Source organism: Mizuhopecten yessoensis, unplaced genomic scaffold, assembly GCF_002113885.1.
Source record: "Mizuhopecten yessoensis strain PY_sf001 unplaced genomic scaffold, ASM211388v2 scaffold5519, whole genome shotgun sequence".
NCBI classification, from domain to species: Eukaryota; Metazoa; Mollusca; class Bivalvia; order Pectinida; family Pectinidae; genus Mizuhopecten; species Mizuhopecten yessoensis.
In genome coordinates this window covers 2,422,275-2,447,809 of record NW_018406089.1, presented here as the reverse complement: position 1 = coordinate 2,447,809, position 25,535 = coordinate 2,422,275, and the positions used below count along the sequence as shown (strand labels likewise).

General features: G+C 35.7%; 2 protein-coding genes across 2 annotated transcripts; one reads left to right on the top strand and one right to left on the bottom strand.

Moving 5' to 3' along the window:
- The first annotated feature begins 408 nt into the window (after positions 1-408).
- On the top strand, positions 409-22,973 carry LOC110450850. The gene is made up of 20 exons (XM_021498623.1): positions 409-492; positions 2,872-3,099; positions 3,571-3,787; positions 4,681-4,818; positions 6,010-6,275; positions 6,967-7,488; positions 8,370-8,534; positions 9,128-9,281; positions 11,001-11,184; positions 11,334-11,429; positions 12,169-12,408; positions 13,115-13,242; positions 14,214-14,449; positions 15,488-15,626; positions 16,400-16,640; positions 17,470-17,590; positions 18,956-19,106; positions 19,787-19,899; positions 20,685-20,892; positions 22,336-22,973. The coding sequence occupies exons 2-20, from the start codon at positions 2,979-2,981 to the stop codon at positions 22,952-22,954; spliced, it is 4,059 nt and encodes a 1,352-aa protein (XP_021354298.1). The 5' UTR covers positions 409-492; positions 2,872-2,978; the 3' UTR covers positions 22,955-22,973.
- Positions 22,974-23,076: 103 nt separating this feature from the next.
- Positions 23,077-23,797, bottom strand: LOC110450851. Its single transcript, XM_021498624.1, has 2 exons — positions 23,410-23,797; positions 23,077-23,249 (listed from the first exon to the last, which is right to left on the bottom strand). Exons 1-2 carry the CDS (start codon positions 23,771-23,773, stop codon positions 23,080-23,082), a joined length of 534 nt encoding a protein of 177 aa, XP_021354299.1. The 5' UTR covers positions 23,774-23,797; the 3' UTR covers positions 23,077-23,079.
- Positions 23,798-25,535: the final 1,738 nt, after the last annotated feature.

Here is a 25,535-nt window from a genome sequence, read left to right as displayed (position 1 = left end):
TGATCACTAGGATGTCTGATCCTTAGTTCTAAACTAGGTGTAAAATGCAGTTGAGAAATTCTTCAAAAAACCTTAGGGACTGGTAGCCAGTCTAGATATATCTTTGTGACTGGTAGCCAGTCTAGATATATCTTAGGGACTGGTAGCCAGTCTAGATATATCTTTGTGACTGGTAGCCAGTCTAGATATATCTTTGTGACTGGTATAGCCAGTCTAGATATATATTTGTACAGATTTAACTTAGTATTTACTCCCTCAGTATCAGATGTGCTTCCCTTAGTTGAAACTGCACATATACAAATCCAATTTCGGTAACAGACAACATTATTTTGTAATCGCAACACAATTCCTATTTCCCCGCCATTGCAAATGAAAACAGCATGACGTCATTTGACCTAAATACCTATACACACAGGTGTATTCATTGACACCTAGGACAATACCGAATACTCCAACTCGAAAGTAGAAATGTAAATTCTGGCTGTGATCGGGGTAAGTAGATCGGCTAATATTGCTCTCGGTGTCTGTCAACTGATCGCCTTTGAGATTTATTATAATCCGAATCCCGCTGGAATATTTTATGCACACATTGGAAAAGTTTGTAAAGTTCGTATTGATACTATATATAGATTTGTATAGTTATAAAGCTTTATGCATTGTTGGGGAAAGGGGGGGGGGGGGGGGGGGGTGTTTTCAGGTGTTGTTATGCTTCGTAACCCCATTGAGGGCTTTGGGGGTCATTGATATTGAAAAATATCGGCGTAATTTTAGTGTAGTGATACAAAAGTTTACGTAAATATTATATAAAAATTGAATTAGGAGGCTATATATTCTTACACCGTTATGAGGCTTGGCCTTGTTCGCAGGCTCTTGTAGATATTTCGTTTTAACACGTATATTGGTGTCCCGATTATTACCATTATAAAATTTATTTCGTTTTCTAAGAAACAAAATTGATCATCCAGTGGTTATTAAATCAAATTCAAACCGTGAGCAACACGATCGAGTTGTTTTATATCAACAATATATTAGTTTACTTGTGTATACATATCAATTGATACCAACAAGCCGCTGTGAACGGCATATATTTTAGAGTGGAGAGATGGACACAGGATCAGTCATTAGATTCATTGTGTAGTTCTATATTTGTGGGTTTTTTCCAGGTTAGTAACATTAAGCTTCCATGCATGCTTGTTTTTTTTAATTAAAATGTAACTGGTGTTTTAGTGTACAAGGTTCAGTGCACCGAATAACCCTTCCAATACACAAGACTGCTAAGTGAAATTGACACCCTGGTAAACATATTCAGCGACTTCCTCCGGAGTTGACTAGGGAGGGAAAATTTCTCTTAAGCTCATTGGAAGAGCATCAGATTGGTAATTACCAGACTGGTTTGACCCCTAGCTGAGGCACTGAAAAAATAATAACCTCGATTCAAAATACAAAGAAATAAAGGTTTTTATGAAACAAGCTTCAGAAAGTTTTATCTATTCAAACGAAATAGAATATTCAACAAAACCTGTTTGTTCAATAACACAATTTGAGAATAAAAGGAAATAGTTTCACTCAGCAGGTTGATCAATTTTGCAATGATTTTGTTTTTTGTATTTTTTTATAAAAGCTTCGAGATAAAAAAATCATAAAGGTAACTAAAAAGTTGTGATTGAATTATAATTCAAAATGTTATAACTCCTGCTTAACGCTCAGCAAATAAGGAGTGGAACGACTGGCTCGCCCGTTGTCAGTATAATGTGACCAGGTGGGGCGTCCTACTAGGTGTCTTCGGCAGTATGTTTCAGTGAGGTAGCACTATAAAGTCGGCATCAGTTCCGCGCTATCAAAAGGAGACAAACACAAACATATCGCAGCCTCCCAAAATACACACACATACACTTCACGCATGCATCTTGCACACAGGGAGGCCGTCCTTATATGACCTTAGCTGTTAATAGGACGTTAGACAATACTAAAACCAAAACCAGTCTACCGATGTTCTTGAATATTGGCTTCGTGATAATTGTCTGCTGATTTTGCGATTAATAATGAGAAAATTGAAATCTTGTATGGTGATGCTTTATATCATCGTGTGACAAGATATCCAAGAAAAAAAATGAGAACTTACATCAATATTGCACATGCATGCAGTATTTTAACAATAACAGTTTCTGTGTATTATTGGTGTGTTGAGTTTTTAATACATACTTGTTATATTTCAGTAAGTAATGAAAAATATTTTGTGATTTTAATTAAGTGTAACAGAGGTCATTATTTTTTTAATGCCTATATGCTATAGGGGTCAAACCCAGGACCTCTGGTTTACTAGTCTTTATCTCTGCCGAATGAGCTAAAGAGAAATTCTCCCTTGTTTGGTAGGAAGTGGCTTGTATTTTACCAAGGTGATACTACTGTTGCAGGAAAGAACACTTTCTGAGTCTTCCAGGGGTCATATAGCACTTTTTGTAAAAGTTTCGTTGATTATTTTTGTCAATGTTTCCTGGGTCGATCCCTACATGGGCACTAGTATATCAGAGGTCATTAATTTTTCAATGCCCCAACTAGGGTTCAAACCTGGGACTTCTGGTTTACTAGTCTTACTCTACCAAATGAGCTTAAGAGAAAAATCTCCCTAGCTAAGTCTGTAGGAAGTGGCTAACAATGGAAAATATCATAGAAAATAAAAAAAAACAGGTAATAAAACTGGAATACAGTAAACTATTGATGCCCAGATAGGGACCTAGGAAATATTGACGAAGACAGCAATTCTTTCACAAGAAGTGCTACGACCCCAAGAAGACTCCAGATGTGTTCTTTCCTACAGAGTGAGTATAACTGCATGATCTTAAGATGTTATATATTTGGTTTTTTTTACAGGTTCTTGCATCATGACTTGAGTTTTCCTGGCATGTTTAAATGATGAAAATCAGACTTGGGCATGTGGCTTTACAACACCCAGACATTATGGCTACTGATAGAACTAAATGTTCAATACCGCAATAGTAACCATGGCAACTCCAGGATTTGGAGTCCATGTGATTCTACTGTTGTCATGGCTACCAATACTATTGGCCATGGAGCCCTCACATTGTTTAAAAAACCAAGGTAAGTGAATTGCAGTGGAAATTGGAGAAGCATAAGGGTCAAAGCCAAAGTTCTAAATGGATTATACAGACATGGTGAAAGATAAGCTTTTTTGTGGGTTATCAAAGAAATTTTGAATGAAACAAGTGGAGAATAAGAAAAGTTCATTTTAAACCAAAAACTGACCGTCAGTTGTTGGGTAAGGACGTATAATGTTTTGTAGGGGATTTTCTTAAGTGTTGGTTGGTCGTAGTGCTGGAATATGATCATGAACTGTCATAATAGAATGATGACTTTTAATTTATAATTATATTAGTAATAGAAGTTCTGGAATTTTAACTGTCAGTTCTTTCCAACTCATTGAAGATAATGTCTTTTTCTGAAATCATACCAAGAAAATTGATCCCAGCAGATTTTCAGAAAGGATTTTTGAAAATTTTGTTTTAATTAATTTATTGAACGTAAAAATATGACTAAAAATTTATATAACAGGAATCATAAACCGACGGGAAATGTATTACAACGGTAAGAGCCTCACCATAATGCTGGAGAGTAGTCACAGTGTGTCACAGAACATCACAAACCACATGCTCAAGGCACTGCTGACAGAGGTGGTAGGGTATCAACGGGTACAGATACAGAATGTGTTCTCCAATACACTAAACACGACAGCCATACTCAATCGTATGTCCGGCTGTTACAACACAGGGTAAGACTGAAGTACAAATAATGTCTGTTTCTATGCCCTGACCATTTTATTTGAAGTGGTGGGGTTGGAGGCAGTGAGGGCCCTATAGTGTTACTCAACTCCTTCCCATTGCGCCATCTTAACCCTTTCACCACTGTAGACCATAATAGACTCACCAATACCAATGCATGGAAGAGTCTTCTTAAGTTACATAGGGGTGAAAGGGTTAACAGTTAATTCACTGTCATCATCTCATGCTTCTTCAAATTAATTCTTTAGTTGCGAAGGTGACTTGAAATGCTGATTCCATGTGTTGACGAGCAAAGTCAATAGATTGGTGGACTTGATTGATTGAAATAAATATCTGGCATAACGCATGACGTCAGTGTTTTTTGCTTATCGTCTGTGAAAATGAAAAATCATTCACAAATTAGGGCAACTGCCCACAGGGTCAGAAATAATAAAAACATGCAGCTTGTTGTGGAATGGAGGCATTATAATCGACATCACGTGACAATTAAAATGTTAGCATGCGCAAAAGAACAGCCTAATTAAGGTAATTAGATTATCTAGGTCATCTTGCTTATTGTAGGAGTATAGACACTGAGGTAGACACAAAAACGATTTTTGTTACATCTTACTAGGTAGAATAAATACAATCAACATATGTTTGTTTAATAAATAAGATGCACTATATTACTCGGGATTTGAAAAAATGTTGGAAAAATAACCAACTCAGACTGCAAGCAGCCTTTGTTAATTATTTTTCAAACATTTTCTCACCCTTGTTAAATATTCCACCATAATTATACACACATACGTTGAATATTAAATTCTTATTTATTTCATTCACTATCCACAAAACTCTTGATTAAATGGAACACATTTCAGAAGAAAATATAATTTTGTTACAGATGTACCACTAAGTTGAAGTCTGTCGTACCACGTACGATGATCAACATTGAGGTACCTGTAGTGGCGGGATTTCTTACAGACCAATGGAGTCAGGCTGGTACGGTGGTCAGTGTTGGAGCTCTTGGACCTCTGGGAAGGTAAAATTGTAGTGGAACTGGACTTGGTCAATCATTGGCGACCAGGTAGCTCAATTGGTGGAGCGTCCGTCTAGAGTTTGAAGGTCCCCGGTTCGAACCCCGGTCTCGCCGTGCATTATCCTGCTCCAGCAACAATATTATAAGTTAGCTGTAGGTCTAATGAGGATGATTTTTTAAACCTAAATGATATAATCCCAAACCTTTTAACATGTTATTCATACTTCTGCTCATTGATAACTGGACATCAATCTTTAAATTTGGAAATATTTGATGTTTTGTTAAATCAAAAATCCATTGTGTGGAAAATTTTGCATTAATTACTTGCAACATGTATACCTTTCTTGTTTTGGTTTAGTCGACATGAAATTAGCAAAAAGATATAAAGACATTATAAGTGAAAATATAAAATGCTACAGTAAGTTTCACCTTGATATACATTTGAAGTCAAAGTCAAGGTATATATAATTATGCAGATTTTTTTGTAAATATTTGCCTAACCCCAATGCCACAAATATAGTAGAATGGATAACTCAATTGGTTAGAGCATTCATCTAGAGTCTCAGGGAGGTCATGGGTTTGAATCCCATCTTGGCATGTACCGGGTATATGCATTTTTCCTCTCCTGTTACATGCCGGGTATATACTCTAAACATGAATTTTGTAGTGTACCAAACATAGTGATATGTTTTCTCCTTCACCGGTATCAAAATGAATTCCACTCATGACTTGCTATAATAATAAATATAATAATTTGAGGTTCTTATATACCGCTTTATCACAACCTAGTCCGTAGGTGGTCTCAAAGCGGTTCAAAAGTTATTATTCGTGGAGATATCCATGAAGGAGATCTTATAGTTAATGTGCACTCACAAACACTATAATACCACAACCATGGCATAATGTTAGCAAAGATTGTGATATTCTGTGTGCTTTTTCTTCAACTGTTATCTGTAATTTAATTTTGTTGATTAACCCTTTCACCACTGTAGACCATAATGAATGGGCTCATCCAGATCAATGCATGGTTGAGTCTACTCAAGTTACATAGGGGTGAAAGGGTTAAGATATGTATTGACATTTATCAACCAGTTTTGGAAAATTACTGGAAAAAAAGTCCCAGGAATTTGTGTCCAAGATTGAGTAAATAATTGTGTTTCATGTGCAAGTACATACATTTATTTCCACCTTCAGGCCTGGCTGGTACATAGCTGACTACACTGTCAACAAGCTTTGGGAGACCAGACAGATCGCTGGCCACTGGCGGTCACTCTTGATAGAGGATGTGACCAAAATCTTCTCCATGTCTGACCAATTGCTTGTCCTGCGAAACTTGACCAAGAAGTCTAATGGTGGCTACCTGTGCGACTTTCATGGCTGTGTCCAGGGTATCTACTATGGCCCAAGGTGTCCGCAAACTGACCAGTCCACCTGTGCCGTTCTCCTGGCTTCCTATCCAGGTACAATGAATTCTACTTGGGCCACAAACATCAACATTTTAACTGAAAATCTATATTTTTTCACAAAATACATAAGGAAAAAAAGTTCTCTCAATGTTGATTGGTATTCAACATCAGAAAAAATCTCCACTTTTCTCAGCATTTTGAAATAAACATAATTCTTCACCCTTTCTTCACCTGGTTTTCTTCACCATTACTTGTATAATGGTTTCAGAGAAACAGTGACTAAAACAAAAATAATTGAAAATATAAGCAATGTATTCATAAGATATAATAAGAAAATGTGACAGAAATGAAAATTTGTTAGAAAAAGGAAACCTCTTTTAGATATTTATCAAGAGTTTCATATAGGTACACCACAAGACCAGAAAGCAGGCCATGTTCACAGCGGTGGCCATGGGGGGGGATAAGGGGGTTGAGTTTTGGAGGTTTCACACCTGTTATTTTAAGTGAAATTCCTTAAAAATGTAGCTTTTAAAGGATAATTTGAAGAAAAGAAATTAAAATAAAACACAGGACTTTCATATTACTTGTTCAACCTGTTGCTTCATGACCCAAATAAATATATCATTTCAAAATTTGTTAAAAAAAAAAAATTGTTCATTTTTTTGTTAATGCACATCAGTTGAAATAAACAATTTCCAAAAGGATGGAAAAATACTTACTAACAATACCTATTTTGTTTTTGTAGATTGGAACAAAAATGTCTTGATTGGACAGGTGGAGAAACTTGACCTTCTTGTTAATATCGCCTGGCTAGGTGACCACTACTGGCAATACATCAGTGACCAGGTGGAACAGCAACGTCCAGTCCTTCTATTTGGCCTTCATCCGGATATCATCGCCCTGGGGACTGACTTTACTCGCATTAGGTTCCCTACATGCAGAACACTTCCAACAAACTTCCCTTCTGGCTGTGATTATGAAACAAATCAATTTACAAAATTTATGTGGTCAAAAATTAAGACGAACGCCCCTGAGGCCTACTATGTAATATCAAAATTTAAGTTTGAACAACTGGAGTTTGAATCTCTCCTTAAGAATTACAGTATTTCAAAATCAGTGTCAAGTGTCGCCTGTGATTGGTTAAGTCATAATAAACATAAATGGATGTCATGGATACCGAAAACTTTATCAATGAAACGGAAAATTTATTTACTTGGATTTTTTCCTATAACTGGAGTGCAATGGACGCAACCGGGATTAGTGCAAGGTAAAATTTTGTCTTTTTGATATAGAACTTTAGATTTGTCATACCAGATAACCACAATATTATCTTGAACATTAGATGAATCTAATAGTCAATCTAGCTGTACAAATAAGTACATGTACAGTATTTATCCTGCAAAAAGCCCAGGGGGCCATCCAAAAACACCTTACTCAAACTAGAGGATATATTTAACATTACAGAACAAAAAGCATACTGGGTATGTCAGAATTTCAACTGAAGTGATATACCAGATAAGGGTGGGCTTATTAACAGGCATGGGCTTATTGTTAAATACAGTTAACAGTGTATTGATATGGGAGAATTTAATCCTATTGCAGACTGATACTGATACTTCTAGTTGTAGAGGTAAAATTCAAGTCATGTGAGCATACGCTTCACTGGTCATTTGTCTGATGAAGGTGACAGTGTACATACAGTACTAGTCATCTAAACGTCACATAGATACTCTTATTGGTTGTGTAAAAAAGAAATTTTCATAATTCCAAGATTTTATTGTCATTTTGGTTACGAGAAATTTCTGTATCCACACCCTGGGAATATAATGGACAAGCTACACTTCTGCCATAATTGTGATCTTTCATTGAAAGCAATTACATTATGTTGCTTCTTAAAATGAGATGACATAAAATATACGTCTGGTAATGGCAACAGACCAAAAGTGGTAGAACTCATACTGAGGTAGTTTGAAGTCTGACCTGATTACAGTTTTTCTTTAAAATCCATATTTCTTTTTGCTTGTAAATTATTCTATCAGCAAGTACATGAGTAGTATGCCTTATTAAAGGACTTGTTTAAAAAATACATTTGTATAAATATTGTCATGGGTACTTATTAGAATAAATATATTAATTATTTTTGAACAGGTGCTCAGCTAGCCATCAATAGAGTGAACAAAGATGCTGGAGTTCTACCAAATCATGACCTTGAGCTCATCATTGTTGACTCACAGTGCAAAGCAGACGTGGCCATGAGAGAATACATCAAGTATATTCACAACTCAACAAATCTCGCTATAGCAGGAGTCTTGGGTAAATCTAAGCCTTCATAAATTGAAACATTTATACCCCCACTTAGTGACGAAGCATCCTTGATACTCCAGGGGTTTGGCTCACTGGCTCCTTTGATGTACATCAAAACAATCTCATGGTTGTGTAAGGGTGAATATTGACTGGTTTTGAAGTCGAACATTGTAATCTTCAAAGGACAGGTATATATCAGTCTAGCGATTGGTAACCCCTGGAGTATAGTGGATGGTGATGTATTTGGCAAAGTAATCGTTTTTTGTCTCGCCGCCACCAAGTGCAAGACAAACCAAACTTGAACCATGCATGCATCTTAGGTAGTACATCTCCATCCATGCATCAAATGATGGATGCCGCCTTCCTTTCATGGTCCATTGACTTTGTCAGCATCTCCATCAACATCAAATTTTTGCGTTTAAGTTAGTTTCTCTGATATGTGCATTGATGGTCAAAGCGGGAAATAGGCGAGACATATATTAATCCGAATCGCTTGTTTAGTGTGGACAAGCACAATTGGTTATATACAATTTGTAATTTGGTTCATCAAAAGTATGTTTTTTGGCAGGTTCAGGAAACTTCAGTATGTTTATTTTTTACAGGTCCTGCATGCTCTGATGAAGCAGAATCCATTGCGTCCTTGTCTAAACATTTCTATATGTTCACTGTAAGCTACAGTGCAGAGGCTTCATCACTTTCTGACAGAGTAACCTACCCCTACTTCTACCGGACTATTCCCCAAATCAGCGTGCACAAGTAATTTTTGAACCTTTATACACTTACACTTATTCTTCACTCATCAGTCTGTCGTCTTTCCCTTCTTAATTAACATCTAAGTACGGTAATATCTGTAGTGAGTTATCTACATACCTCTAATACAGAGATAGGTGGTCTTGTAGAACCTGTCTCACTGAAGGCCATCAAAGGGAGAGAACCCACTTCAGGTCTTAATAGTCGGGCTATGTTAATAAAACCTGCATGTGTACAAGAGGAAATACTGCCCAAGGGAGAAAATAAACTTCCTCTCATAATCAGTAAGAAAACGCTGTCCATGTAAGATAACCCTGATGCTGTAAGATCACACTGGCCATGTAAGATAACCATGCTTGATGAGTCTATATTACATAGGCTAATCACATCACGTAGTAATACAAAAACTAAGAGGAGCAACTCCCAATGTCAACAACTTACGTCGTCTGCTACAATGTAAAATTTGCCCGACTCTGTATTTATTAACTGAATCTATATTTTCATTTATACTAATTAATTACATGAATTAAATATTTGACAACAAAAACATATCTGTTTTCTATTTTCAACTTAAGATGGCACTTAGAAAATGTTGTATGGAAAATAGAAAGTTGAATAACAACTAAACCATGGAGTTAACATGGAAAAGTGTTGATTTTGCATGGAATGACGTTGCGGTTTGAGGGTATTGGGATTTCATTTCTACTGCTATTTTTGTTTTTAAACCATGGAGAAAGTATTAAAAAAATGGAAGATGGCAACCGTCGTGGGCATTGGGAGGTGAAGTATTTGTTTTTTAATGGTAGATATGAGAGAAAAATGCTGTTTTATATGTAACGGTAGGTGGATAGAGAATTCCTCCCTGGAGGATCATAATTGGGTTAAAACCCTCGTCAAAAAAGCCAAGGGTTTTACCCCAATTATGATCCCCAAGGGAGGAATTCTCTATCCACCTCCTGTACATATAAAAAAGAGTCTTATAGTCTTTTGTTAGATCGGAGGTCTTTATAAAATCTGTGTATATAAAGATCAAATAGGGGCCAAGGGATAGAAAAACCATTCAGTGTATTCTAAAGCTGGTATTTACAGTCAGGTAATCGTTTTAGACAGATTATATTTTTAGACAGGATATTTACAGGCAGGTGATCTTTATAGACAAGTTATATTTACAGGCAGCTGATCTTTATAGACAGGTTATATTAACAGGCAGAAGATCCTGATAGACAAGTGATATCTATAAACAGGTCTTATTTATAAACAGAGAGGCCAAGTGATAGAAAAACCATTCACGGTATTCTTAAGCTGGTATTTACAGGCAGGTGCATGATGATCTTTATAGACAAGTTATATTTTTAGACAGGGTATATTTACAGGCAGATGATCTTTATAGACAGGTTATATCTACAGGCAGGTGATTTTTATAGACAGGGTATATTCACAGGTAGGTGATCTTGATAGACAGGTGATATCTATAAACAGGTCTTATTTATGAACAGATATGAATGGACAGGTTATATTTGTATTCAAGTTATAATTACAGGCAGATTATATTTATAGACAGGTGATAATAATGAATTGGTGATAAATATTAAGACAGATAATGTTATAGACCAATGATCTTTAAGGCAGTTTTCACATGTAGTCCAAACAAATATGACAAATCTACGAAACTTAACTACATGTATCTCAGTATTTAAGAACTATAATTTGAATCTTTGTATTCAGGTATGTGTACGAGCAGTTTTTCAGCAAATTAAAATGGCGCCAGGTGGGTGCACTGGCTGAAGCAGGCCAAGAACTGCCCGAGTATCACCTCCTACTTCAGGACTACCTACAGAAGTCAGGGGTCAAGGTCGTTATCCGGCATGACATCGTCCAGACACATGATCGAAGCTATGACGTCACACAGGTAAAGCCTTGTACATGTGCTTGAACTGATTACCTTTTAATGATTTCAAACTAAAATTTGTTTCGTATTTAACTGTCATTATCAATTTAGCAAACTTACCTTTTGATTTTATGAAGATTAATTAAGTCTGCAGTTTGTTTTGATTTAAGATTTTTGCTGATCTCCGAGCAAGAAATGTGAAAATAATTGTTGCTGATTTCTATGTGGGAGCCGCACGTGCGATCATGTGTGAAGCATACAGACAGGTTTGTATCTTATTTCCAAATAATTTGTGTGTTATACGTCCTTTTTATCAGTATTAGGGTTATCTCCCTTTATCTATTTTTGGTATTTTCTGTAATAACAATAGGAGAACTGTTAATGGATGATTTTTTTTGTATCCTTCAAATTAATTATGGTGTCAGTTGTTGAACCTGCATTTTTACAAACCATTAGTATAATATACACAGATTTCATAGTGTGAACTCTTTTGAAAAGGGAACCCATTTCCTGGTAAGGTGGCATATACATATCTTTAATTCCTTCTCTCCCATAATGATTACAGTGCATACTTTTTATGGTACATAAACACGTGTTTGTTACATTGGTCAAAAAAGTTAAAATTTAAAATTCTCACAGTAGTCATATAGAAAACTGAATTTTTTAAATTGAAATCAATTATAAGAAAAATCATTATGATGAAAAATCAATTGATTGTATTTTTGTCTTATATTTAAAAAAAAAGTTAATTACATGTATTGCTAAAAATGAGATAAGTTACTGAAATACAACATTTTTCAATGATTTCAAAACTGATATGAAAAGTGAGTTAAAATTATGTTTTTGCGAAATTCACACTGTTGGCTTCAAAAATTCTTTTATAAAACTGAACATTATGTATGTATGATTATAGATATTTTGGACTTCCACAGTATGATTATCATAAGGACTGATTAGGCTAGAGTAAAAGAAGAGAATATTGCTCACTTGGTTATTATGTTTCAGAGGATGACAGCTCATGAGGGTTACGTTTGGTTCCTGCCGTCTCTTTGGTACTCTTTCGGCTGGTGGCAGGTCTACCATGGGGCAAATGACATTCCTTGTACAACCCAACAAATGCTTTATGCTATTGACGGTCATTTCATACTGTCCAAGACGTTTGCAGACTCGGATCAAACAGTCATCATGGGAAACTTCACTGTAGGAACGTTTAAGAAGCAATATGCAGAAAGAGTTGGGAAAGCAGTGAGTTTTCCGAAGTGTTTACTTAAATTAATGTCTTGTTATATTTTTAAAATTTCAAATACTATTGGACAGTGAAATTGTAAATTGTGAAATAATTCCTTTAGATTTTAATTGCTATTAAACAGTGAAACTTGACATTGTCAAAAATCTTTTTAAATTGACCTTGAAATAATTTGTTTAGATAGTAACACACATACTATATTTGATTTAATATACATATACTGTACCAGTAAAACGACCTTGAAAAAGATTACTTTGCTATGAAATGAAACCTTGTTAACGTTGACTTTTAAATAACCTTAATGATCATGAACTGAAACATTGCGGACTGTTTTACGTGATCTGTGATAATACTAACCCAAACTTTATTCTTAAACCAAATTGCCTAGCCTTACAATTAAGGTTAAAAATTGACGTTTCCTTCATCAAAAAAATGATTTATTCAGTTTATTTCAAGATCACTTGCAATAGATTTCAAAGTCAGCTTACAAATTATATTTATATTTAATACTTCAGGATTTTAACCATTTTAATTTCATTCTGTTCCAAAATGATCTTTTTCTACAAAAAGGGAAATGTTAGAAATCAGTATATATTTCTTCAAAGTACTTAACTGAAAGTGCATGACCTTGAATTATTTTGTAAAATATATATAGATTGACCTTGATTTTTTTTATCTTTGATTACTGAGGTTGTTACTTTGTAGAAAGTGAAACCAAGTCCTTATGCGAACTACGTGTATGATGCTGTGTGGGTGTACGCCCTCGGACTCAGCAAGCTTCTCAGTTCACAACCAGGAGCTCTCGAGCTACTTCATCAAAAATCTACAGCAGAGTATGTCCACCCTATTACATCAAAACATTTCTACTATTCACACCTGTGCTAAGAGACCACCCATAGGAGGTTAAAATGTGGTTTCCTAACACAGTTAATTGGACTCTAAATTCAGGATCAGTTAACAAAGAAATCACTGCAATGAGGAACAATAAAAGTGTTGTTTTAGCACGAAAGGTTATATGAGGAGGATTGACTGTAATGCTTTTTAACATTTAACTCAACTTTTAATTAATTTTACATTGTAATATGGTCACAGCAATTGCTTGGAGGTTCCTTAGCAACAAATTGGACCATATTTGCTCATTATTGGTCCAAAACACAAGTCTTTTGGAATTGGTTAAAGTTTTGGGCAAGTTCTACAGGTTAAAGTTTTAGGGCAAGTTCTAGTTCTTTTGAAACTCCTGGGCAGATTTCAACCAAATTTGGCAGGAAGGGGATTTCACATTGTACAAATTATTTCCTTGAACCCCCCCCCTTCAAATCTTTTAGCATATCAAATCAAACATAACCATGAGTTGTACATTTACAGTAATTTATTTTTGCATATGGTAAAAGGGTGTGTGTGGGGGTGTAATAGGGGTTACTTTTGAGGGAAAGCAGGAGTGTGCCATCGACAATGTAGTTCTTGTTTTCTGATCTATTATCTAAGATGGGACAGCCTGTAATGGCCCAATTACTATTAACACTTTTTACAAAAATAATTTTAATAGACGAGCTATGCTGTTCTCCTACAGCTCTTGTTCATTTCTCTGCCAATGTGATAAATATATTTCATTGAGACATGCTGTTATATAGATGAGGTATAATAATAAGTAGATAACAAATAGGATACATGATAGACGTAGGCAATTACTTACCTATTGTCCATATCAAATAACAATTAAATTAAAAAATTAAAAATCACTCCCGTGAAAACTCATTTTAAAGTCTCTAATTGTTGTAGCCTGACAGACAAGCTTCTTTTTCAGTACCCTGGTGCAGTACTTCAACGAGACAAACTTCCCGGGTGTGTCAGGGAGGGTGCGGTTTGAAGGCGGGGACAGGCCAGGTCAAATCCAAATTATGCAGTTCTTCCACAATATTACGAGGGTAGTTGGCAAGTACACCCCTGGGATTCCTGTCGGGGCAGGGACACTGGACTTGTACCAGTCACACATCAAATGGCTGACCCCCGGGGGCCAGACACCTAGTGACGGTCAACCAGGTAAATGTATCACCAACTCGCTTCATTCTTGAAAATGTTGGTTTTGCTAAAATTCAAGTTTAACTTAAAGATGCCTCTGTCACATTAAATTCAACAGCTGTTAAGCTAAACCAGTTCTAAGGATAGACATCTGTAAGGTCCAATTTTATTGTTTGTTTATTTTTATGAGATTAAGATTTTTAACTCTAATTAAGTGTTTTGGCTAGATCAGGTCAAAATCAAACCACCACAAATAGTTTTGATATAAAATTGCATGTATACTTGTGTCTCAAGGATAAATTTAGTATGTTAAAAAAATGTGTATGAAGAAATGTAGTAATGTATGATGATGTGTGTATTACTCTGTATAACAGGTAATTTTCATGGTGGTTTTAATTTTTGTGATAGATTGATACTGCCATTTCAGCACCTAATCCGCTAAAATTTGTTAACTGTTGTATGTATGAAAATGATCTTCGTATTTTATAGGCTTTGCCTGTTGCCCAGTTACTTTTGTACATATGTATGCATTTAGACCATTACAATACAAAATATTCTGAAATGAAATCTTAAGATTAGAGAGGAAAATAATTTTTAAAGGAATATGTTATTCCTTATATCAATTTTGTTTGTTTATAATTAGAGTTAATTAAAGTATATTTATATGCTGAAAACTTTGAAATCTACAAATTAACACTTAGCAAAATAATGGTGCATAACCAATTAAATAATGGTGCATAACCAAATAAATAATGGTGCATAACCAATTAAAAATGTTATTAACCCTTTCAGCCCTATTTAACTTTAATAAACTCTACCATGCATTGATCTGGATATTAAGTCCATTATGGTCCAAAGTGGTGAAAGGGTTAAAGTGTATTATAAGTAACTCTTGTTTTCAAAGAAATATATTAAGTGTAAGTAAATGGCATAATGTGGCTATAAGAAAAATGAACATGACGTGAATACAAATCATATATATATGGCCTCAAATGATTTAATGGAAATTTAGTATCCAATATCATCCTAAAGGTGATCTTGATGATTTTGTGTGTGCAGAAGAGAAACAATGCGTGATTGAAGACTTCCGTGAGATGTTCAGTGTGAGTTGTGAGATGTCCATCGTCATTGCTAATGTCATCGGCTTTGGGGTGTTTGTCATCTTGGTTGTGTTTGTACTGGTCGTCATCAAATTCAGGTAAATTGTAAACAGTAGCACATTTACTGTCATTTATTCTTATGATTTTTACAATGTGATTGACAAAACTACATGCAAGTTGCTTGTAATCAATTCATTATATAAAAGAACGATACCTAACATAGAGTTTACAACTCTGTCTATTAGAGTTTGGTATTGCAAGCAATTTTCATATGGCAATATTTTAGCAATTATTGCAATGTATCACAACACATTGAACTCCTAGAAATTTAGTATGTTTACAATGATTCTATACACCTGTAGGAAATAGGACAAGTGAGCATAAGGTCAGCAATGGAAACTGGAAAATACTTTTTATAACATTTTGTAAGATGTCTATATTGATACAACAGTAGTGTTCTCACTTTATTTGGGTATTCAAACTTTATTTGGGTATTCACACTTTATTAGGATATTCACACTTTATTTGGGTATTCACACTTTATTAGGGTATTCACACTTTATTTGGGTATACACACTTTATTTGGGTATTCAGTCCCATAACATTATAAACCGTTGAATATGCAATCAATCATCAATCGGTTAACCATCGGTACTGACTTCTTTTTAAAATCTGATAAATCAGTTATGATTTTTAACGGGTTGCCCATCACTAAAACATATATTTTTATGTTGTAACACAAATGTTTCTCACATTACAACACAGCTATTGAGTATGCATACATTTATTATGATGATTACATGTGTATTATTCCAAGTTCAGCTATGTTATTGCGTTATACCCTTGTATGTGAATACACAAACTCTACCAGGTTTGACAAGAAGATGAGGAGCACCCACTATCGTATGAAGGAGTTAGGTCTTCTGTCCCAGGATTTCTCCTGTTTGTCGCTGGATGAGTGGGAGGTCCGACGTGACAATGTTGTCCTAAACAGGAAGTTGGGTGAGGGTGCATTTGGTACAGTGTTTGGAGGTGAGACATATCAGGAAGAAGAAGGATGGGTACCTGTTGCTGTAAAGACACTGAAAATAGGTTCCAGGGTGGAAGAAAAGGTATATTGCAGCTGTTGTTATTCCTTTAAATATTTCCATTTCTTCTGTTTGGTTTTTATTTGTTTATCCTCCTAGCAATAGCTAAGGTCATATAAGGAAGGTGTCCACCAATAGTGGGGGCCACTGATGGGCTCTTTTAAAATGCTACCACACTGAGACGCCAGAACCTGGACACGGTAGCAATGACACCACAATCGGTCACATTATACTGACATTGATCCAACCAGTATTTGTCCTGACTGCCACCCATTTAGTGCTGAACACCAAGCAGGGAAGAGTCAGTACCAATTTTAGAGACTTTGGTTTGTCTCCGTCAAGGGACAGCCACAACCTCCCTCGCTTAGGCGAACGCTCAACACCGTGGCCAAAAGCGAGGTCTTGCCATGAGAGACTTTAAAAAACGGAAAGGTAGTTTCAACTTGGATAAGTTTGCTCTAAGTCAGATATTGATGGTGAAACAGGAAAGAGAGTAGTGTGCTTCCACCAGGAATTGAACAGGCAATCCCTATAGGTTTCTGGTCAGATGCTAGTATTAATGAACCTAAGTGAAATTCCCTCTAGCGTGAAGCTAGAAGGCGACCATAATCCTATATGTACAATTAAAATCTGCCACACATGCATACAAAATCACAAAAATTGTGATAAATTTATTCTTTCCACTGTTTAAAATTAAAGTGTCCATATGTGGCATATGGAAAAATTAAGTTTATAATGTGCCTTTAATTTCATCATGACATATTCCAGGGATGCAGACAGCTTAATTAAGCTAAACCCCTGGAACTTGGAGGATGAATACAGGATTGACAGTAGCAACTTCTTCTCTTTTCAGATTGATTTCCTGACAGAATCGGAAATAATGAAACGTTTCTCCCATCCCAACATTGTCAAGTTACTAGGAGTGTGTACCAGGGGCGAGCCAGTGCTCGCCATAATGGAGTACCATCTTCATGGTAAGTATCTCAGAGTGTGTGTACTCAACCTCGACCTCAGGATGATTGAGTACCTGGTATATATATTTTATCTTCACACGTTTCTCAGATATGTACTCAAAGTGTTAGGGAGTGGAGGTTTGTAGGGAGCCATGTGGTTATATATTGCTTACTCACAATAATTTAGTATATATATATACTGTACTCTCCATCGCAAGACTTTTAGGAATTGTACTCAAAAGCCTCACAAAACTGGTAAACATACATTTCATTACATGTATCTATATCCTCATGGTAATTACTTACTGAGGATGTATACTAGTATAACACTGATTTGGAGTTCGGGTAATGGCAATTCTCCCCGTAATTGAGTACCATTTCCCTAATTAAATGGTTTCTTGGGTTGCGAACAGCTAGGGTCTTGTAGTGAGTCCACATATCATTATATCCTCATTACCTCAGGTAAGTAGCCTGTAGGTTGTATTCAAAGTGTGAAGTTATGCATGTGGTGTTTGTAAGGGTTGTTTGTTTGGGTGGTTTTGCATCCGTTTCACAAGTAGTTATACCCTCCTGGCCTCCCCGCAACGAAGTTTGGGGGGGGTGTATACTGGAATCACCCTGTCTGGATGTCTGTCATCCATAGAAACTTGTCCGGAAAACTCCATCTTAACTAACTGGCAGATTCTATTGAAACTTCACTTGAATGATCAGTGTATAATGTAGTTTTGCACGGGCATTTCAATTTCAGATTTCAATACTTTTTAAGGGAATTACGGCCCTTAATGCAAAATCAATTTTCCAGAAAACTCCATCTTAACTAACAGGCAGATTTTATTGAGACTTCACTCGAATGATCAGTGTAATATTTAGTTTTGCACAGGCATTTCAATTTCAGATTTCAATACTTTTTAAGGGAGTTACAGCCCTTTATGCGAAATCTCTGTCTTAACTATCTGTTAACATTTGCTTGTCATAGCTCTACCGACTTTAACTTTGTATGTTTATTGATGGAACTTTGCCTATATGGAAAGTGCCAACATTTTTTAATGAGATCCCATTTCAGTCAGTTGACCCCAAGGTCAAGGTCACTAATTACCAATGTATAATCTACCAGCATCTGCGGGGGGTATTAGTTATCTTCCAGATGACAGTTCAAATTCAGTTATCCAGCAGACCATAACTCGGGGAGAGGGAGGAGGTAGGTTGCATTATAAGGGGTTTCAAGAATTGTAAATTGAAGTGCAGCGACTACTCAAAACCATGTGATTGTAATTAATCTTGAATAATACAATTAATGTATGCCTAACCAATCTCTTAACATTGTACCTTTTCCTCTGATTACTGCTGATTTTCACATAACTAAATATAGAATATAAATGTGGCCAGGTGACCTGAAGACCTATCTGCTATCCCGAAGGAGTCTAGTCGGTCAGGCAACACGCGAGGCAGAAGACATCAGTCCAGAACGTCTCACACAAATGGTGCTGGATGTAACCAGTGGTCTCAAGTACATACATGACCTGAGATATGTACACAGGTAATATATGACCTCCAACAGGTATTGTGAAACATCAAATATACAGGTAACACATGACCTGAGATATGTACACAGGTAATATATGACATCCAACAGGTATTATGAAACATCAAATATACAGGTAACACATGACCTGATATATGTACACAGGTAATATATGACCTCCAACACTATGAAACATCAAATATACAGGTAACAAATGACCTGAGATATGTACACAGGTAATATATGACCTCATACAGGTAACACATGACCTCAAATATTTACACAGGTAATTTATGACCTCAGACAGAAAATATGGAACATCAGATATACAAGTAACACATAGCTTCAAATATGTACACAGGTATTGTATGACGTCACAAAGGTAATATGGAACAGCAGATATACAGGTACATGGGAACACCTGACCTCAAATATTTACACAGGTAATATATATGACCTCAGACAGATACTATGGAACATCAGATATGTACACATGTAATGTATGACCACACACAGGTAATATGGAACATCAAATATACAGGTACATTGGAACACATGACCTCAAATATTTACGCAGGTAATATGACCTCAGACAGATAATATGGAACATCATATATACAAGTAACACATTACCTCAGATATGTACACAGGTATTGTATGACCATTCACCATTATGATAGCAAGTTTTCTTACAGGGATTTGGCCTGCAGGAACTGTCTTGTCCATGCCAATCAGACTGTGAAAATTGGAGATTTTGGGATGACAAGAACACTTATAGAGTCGGATTATTACAGATTCACCAAAAAAGGTAGTGTATACTGAACTCCAAAGTACAAAGATGCATTTTTTATGATAGATTTGTTGAAATTTTAAAGTCAGTACATGGTGTAATATCATATTTATAATAAGGATACACATCTTATGTCAAGATGTACCCGTTAATATTTTTGCACTAACCTATTTTTCATGGGTCTGTAAGTAACGGTCAATTTCATGGATTTTATATCGAGTGGCCATAGCTTATAGTGCCAAAGGAACACAGTAGTTTCGCGGATTTTTTTTTACCATGAAAATTCAAAAACCCTGCATGGGAAACAACTTTTACAGCATTACAATTGAAAAACATAAAAAATACAATAAATTCTTATTTGGCATAAATATACTAGTCCTTTAAATAAATTTCAAATACTGAACTTGGTATTAAAATTCAAATTAAAAACTGCAATAGCATTTTCTTCAATTTTTTTTATGATCACTGGTATACAAGGGGGCATATAATTTTGATTTCGAGTTTGCAAATGTTTAGTAATCATAGTTAGTACAAATACCGACAGCATCTTAGGAAGTTTTCAAATTGCAAAAGTTTGTAACAGAAAAGAGAATAGTGTGCTTCCACCGGGGATCGAACCCTCGATCTCCAGGTTAATTCCTAGTCGGACGCTCTACCACAATTAAAACCTGCCACACTACTCCCACCTTTTTAAATGTGTTTGCCCTCGAACACCACAACCCAGGTTCTTACTCCCTGTCACCACAGGGAGGGCCACGGACATCAAATTCAAATTTTCAAAATTCTACCATTTTGATTTCTAGGAATGTTACCTGTTCGATGGATGTCCCCAGAAAGTTTGTGGGACGGGATGTTTACCTCAAAGTCGGATATCTGGAGTTTTGGGATCTTGGTGTTTGAGGTTGTGACGTTTGGGAGTTTCCCATACCAAGGTCTGTCAAACACCCAAGTACTGGAGTTTGTTAAAAAGGGAAACAGACTCATTCTACCTGGCAACTGTCCTGAAGACTTGTAAGTAAAATGACTATGCTGCAATTAACTTCAGTTTTGCAAAAGAAATTCCAATCTCCATCTATTTTAAAATTATTTCAAGTAAACATGCCAACTGATCGCTTTTAATATGGTATATTTTTAAAAAGTTTACAAAAAAAAATCTATGTCTTGATTAATTGAAACTTAAATCTAGGAAATGTAGCTTATGTTTGTTTAGTATGTTTGTCATCAGCAATAGAACTTAATTGGTCATAAACTTACCTACTTTATATTGTATATGATAATTAAACTATTGCGGTTTTTTGACATATATACATACAAATGTATACTGTAATTATATGGTAGTAGTCATTAGTTATAGATATAAATAATAGACAAAGAGCTTATAATGGTTGCTGCAGCCAATTTGAACCATAAATCTCAAAGATTAATTGAAAGCTGAGTAACTGTAAAATGTTATAACTCTATTTCAAATTAAGAATTGCAATCAGACGTTTGACTGGGGATTCAAAATAACACAAATTAAAAGTGAACAAAAACGTATTTTTTTTAATGTAAAAGAGGTCAGTATTTTTAAAATGCCTGTGCTAGTGGCCAACCTATTCCGTCTTTGCGTATTGCAGAGTTATCTTCTCTTGTGAGCAGGTATTGATTGTTACGTCATTGGTTTGTGTGAGAAAATTACGTCGTTATCTCAAAAATTGATGACCTTACTCTCACAAACAAATGTTGTAACAATCAATACCTGCTCACAAGAGCAGATAACTCTGCAATACGCAAAGAGGGTATATACCTGGTTTACTAGTCTTATGCTCTACTGAATTAGCTAGAGAGAAATTCTTCCAAGTTGGTAGCGAACGGCTATTAATTTACCAGAATGACATAAACAAAAATTTTGGAAAAAAATCACAAGTTTTTAAATCGTGAAAAATCTGTAACACTGGCGAATCTTCTAAAAAGAGCAATAATCTTTATATGTAGGCTGTCATACTATATCAGCTACAATAATCTTCATATGTAGGCTGTCTTACTATATCAGCTACAATAATCTTTATATGTAGGCTGTCTTACTATATCAGCTACGATAACCTTCATATGTAGGCTGTCTTACTATATCAGCTACAATAATCTTCATATGTAGGCTGTCTTACTATATCAGCTACAATAATCTTTATATGTAGGCTGTCTTACTATATCAGCTACAAAAATAATGATTCATGAATATTAATTTGGCTTTTTAAGTTGATGACAGTCACAATTGAACCACAGGTGATTCAAATTTTTTGGGAAAATTTTAAAATTGCCAAGTAATGATAATAAAAAGTCTTTTTATGGACAATATTAATATAACTCAAACAAAACTTAAGACATCTAAAATATTGTATCATTACACTTATGAATGTGTTATTACTGAAACTATTTCAGGCGTGACTTTATACATTCCTGTTTGTCCTATTTCAGGTGTGACTTCATACATTCCTGTTTGTCCTATGAAGCAAATGACCGTCCAGATATTGAGGACATTTTTGACAAATTGGCGAAAGATCCCTCTTTCATTCAACCATGTCTAGACGCTCCCACTACCAGTGTTGTTATAGAAGACATGGAATCCATGGAACTGGTCAACGCTTCCTGTCAAAGTACAATCACAAAATCCCATTCAGTGTTACCAACCCTGCTAAATAGACTGTCACAGACGTCTCAGGACGTCAAACGCCTTAGTGCTGGTAGCCAAGGCAACAAACTGTCCACACCTACGAAACTGTCAATCAAAACATTTGTGCCTTCTATATTTACACGTTCCCGTAGCAATAGTCTTGACTTAGTAGCTCAATCACCATGTAAGAAGGATCTGTACAATCAATTTGAAGAAATCCAGGACCAGGAAAGTCCCGAAAATTTTGAAACCTCATTAAAATCCAATCACAACTCTCATGAAATCCACGGGGACAGTGGATATAGCCATTATCATCTACTGAGTCCGGGTGAGCGAGGCGACTCCACTAGTGATTACTTCAGTGATTATTCAAAAGATCAATTGACAGTGCTTGAAATGTGTGAGACTGTTACCTCAGTTTGAGCATGCGTGAACTCTGTCTTCAGACTATCAGTCTAAGGAGTGAACTTCATCTGAAGACTGTGAATTCAAAGGACCATGACCTCAGTCTGTGGAGTGAACTATATATATATATGAGTACCATGATCTCAGTCTGAGGAGTGAACTCCATCTGAAGACTGAACTCTGATTACCATGATCTCAGTCTGAAGAGTGAACTTCATCTGAAAACTGTGAACTTGGGGGACCATGATCTCAGTCTGAGGAGTGAACTCCATCTGAAGACTGTGAACTCTGATGACCATGATCTCAGTCTGAGGAGTGAACTTCGTCGGAAGACAGTGAACTCTGATAACCATGATCTCAGTCTGAGGAGGGAACTTCGTCGGAAGACAGTGAACTCTGATGACCATGATCTCAGTCGGAGGAGTGAACTTCATCTGAAGACTGAACTCGGGGGACCATGATCTCAGTTTGAGGAGTGAACTTCGTCGGAAGACAGTGAACTCTGATGACCATGATCTCAGTCTGAGGAGTGAACTTCGTCGGAAGACAGTGAACTCTGATGACCATGATCTCAGTCTGAGGAGTGAACTTCGTCGGAAGACAGTGAACTCTGATGACCATGATCTCAGTCTGAGGAGTGAACTTCGTCGGAAGACAGTGAACTCTGATGACCATGATCTCAGTCTGAGGAGTGAACTTCGTCGGAAGACAGTGAACTCTGATGACCATGATCTCAGTCTGAGGAGTGAACTTCGTCGGAAGACAGTGAACTCGAAGGACCATGATCTCAGTCTGAGGAGTGAACTTCGTCGGAAGACAGTGAACTCTGATGACCATGATTTCAGTTTTAGGAGTGTACACTGTCTGATGACTCTAAGTGAAATCTGTCAAAGGACTGAACTCCATCTGTAAACTGAGTTGTGTCTTAAGACTGTAAACTGAACTCCAAGCACTAAATTCCGTCTCCATACCAGGAACTCTGCACCAGTGGACAATTCTAGCTGTTTACCTCGCATCTGGTCAGTGATTGGGAGCTACCATTTGAGCATTTAACTCCGTCTGCATGGAGACTAAGTCATACCTAAAGACTTGACTCTGTTTAAGACGATGAAACGCTATTATTCTTTTTAAACATATTACATTGTGATATGTTGTTGAGCGAGACATAACGGGACCCTTATCAGAATAATTAAGCATTACAACTGTACATTTTTTTTTTAAATAACTCATTTACCCCTGAAGATACATTTGAACTCTTCCAATTCAAAGTTTGAAATAGTTCATTATGAAATTTCAGGGGTAAATGAGATAATGATGTGGGGGGGGGGGGGAACAAGCATTTTAGCAGATAGAACATATGAATTAATTCCAGATTTTTATATGCACATGTATATATATATATATTATATTTCTTTGTTGTGATTACATTCAGGAGAAAGATAGCATTATACACTATAGTTTATATTTTATCACACTTGTTGTGAGTCTTTTAATCATAGATCATGTATACTGTATTCACTATGTTTGAATCTCATTTTTTAAACAGTGAAAATGTAAACAAATACTAATTTTTATATAAAAACCAACAATTCAGGAAAATAAGTTACAAAATAAAACATTCCACTCAGATAGCAGATTCATTCTCCATAGATTGAGGATTTAAAAAAAAAACTAAGTCAAGAAGAGATTTGATTTTTAAAAACACTGATACATATAATGGATTAACTCTTAACTCATTCACCCCAGAAAGTTCATTATGAACTATTCAAACTTTTGAATTGGAAGAGTTCAAATGTGTCTTCAGGGGTGAATGAGTTAAATGAATACTTATCAAGGAAGCTGCAATGTAACTTTTACACATTCTATAGCATCCTTGTGGAAGACACCAACAGTCACCTGCTGAGTCAGATGAATTCATCTACATATAAGAGATGTATTTGACAGACAATGCTTTAGTCACTGTGAACACAATCAAGTAGGTACCAATCATTCAGCTAAATTTCAAAACTTTCAATCTACTTGGGTGCTGACTTTAATTAAAACCCATATAACCCTTCCTCCCAATGTTACTCTAGTAGTCTCTTCCATCATTGATCTGGATTAGTCCATTATGCTTTACAGTGGTGAATGATCAATGTACGCATTCTGTACTTGGTAGAGATAATTAACTGTTATGTTTTTAAGTTCAATCAATGTTTAATATTTATGTCAGATGCCATATATTTCTTTCCCATAAAGAATATTTTTGATATCACTATAATTTTTGACATTATTTGACATCACATGTACCCCATTTTACTATTTCTTGCTGCTTTTTCCATTTTTTTCATCAAAATACATTTAGTATAATTATATATCTGTGATATCAGGGTTTTGTTTCAGGAAATTTTAGAGCAAAGATTTTTTCTCTTCATCTTATTTATAATTTTGCTTCAAGGTACACATGTACCTTAGCTCATCCACCCCATACATATCTAAACTTAACTGGACTTTTCCAGTAATAGATTTGGTAAGTTTCTCATGTGACTAAGGGGGTGAATGAGTTAACTGAAGCTAAGGAATATGTAACCAGGGTCAGTTGAATTAAGTTGAATTGCCA

What these genes read in the sequence shown, in the direction of transcription:
- LOC110450850 (XM_021498623.1), top strand. Translation starts at nt 2,979, where the DNA reads ATGTTCAATACCGCAATAGTAACCATGGCAACTCCAGGATTTGGAGTC. An exon ending in GCTCTTGGACCTCTGGGAAG is followed by an intron (nt 4,819 to 6,009) that starts GTAAAATTGTAG and finishes TTCCACCTTCAG; the next exon opens with GCCTGGCTGGTACATAGCTG. An exon ending in TGTGTGAAGCATACAGACAG is followed by an intron (nt 11,430 to 12,168) that starts GTTTGTATCTTA and finishes ATTATGTTTCAG; the next exon opens with AGGATGACAGCTCATGAGGG.
- LOC110450851 (XM_021498624.1), bottom strand. Translation starts at nt 23,773, where the DNA reads ATGGTCATCAGAGTTCACTGTCTTCCGACGAAGTTCACTCCTCAGACT. An exon ending in TCTTCCGACGAAGTTCACTC is followed by an intron (nt 23,250 to 23,409) that starts CTCAAACTGAGA and finishes CGAAGTTCACTC; the next exon opens with CTCAGACTGAGATCATGGTC.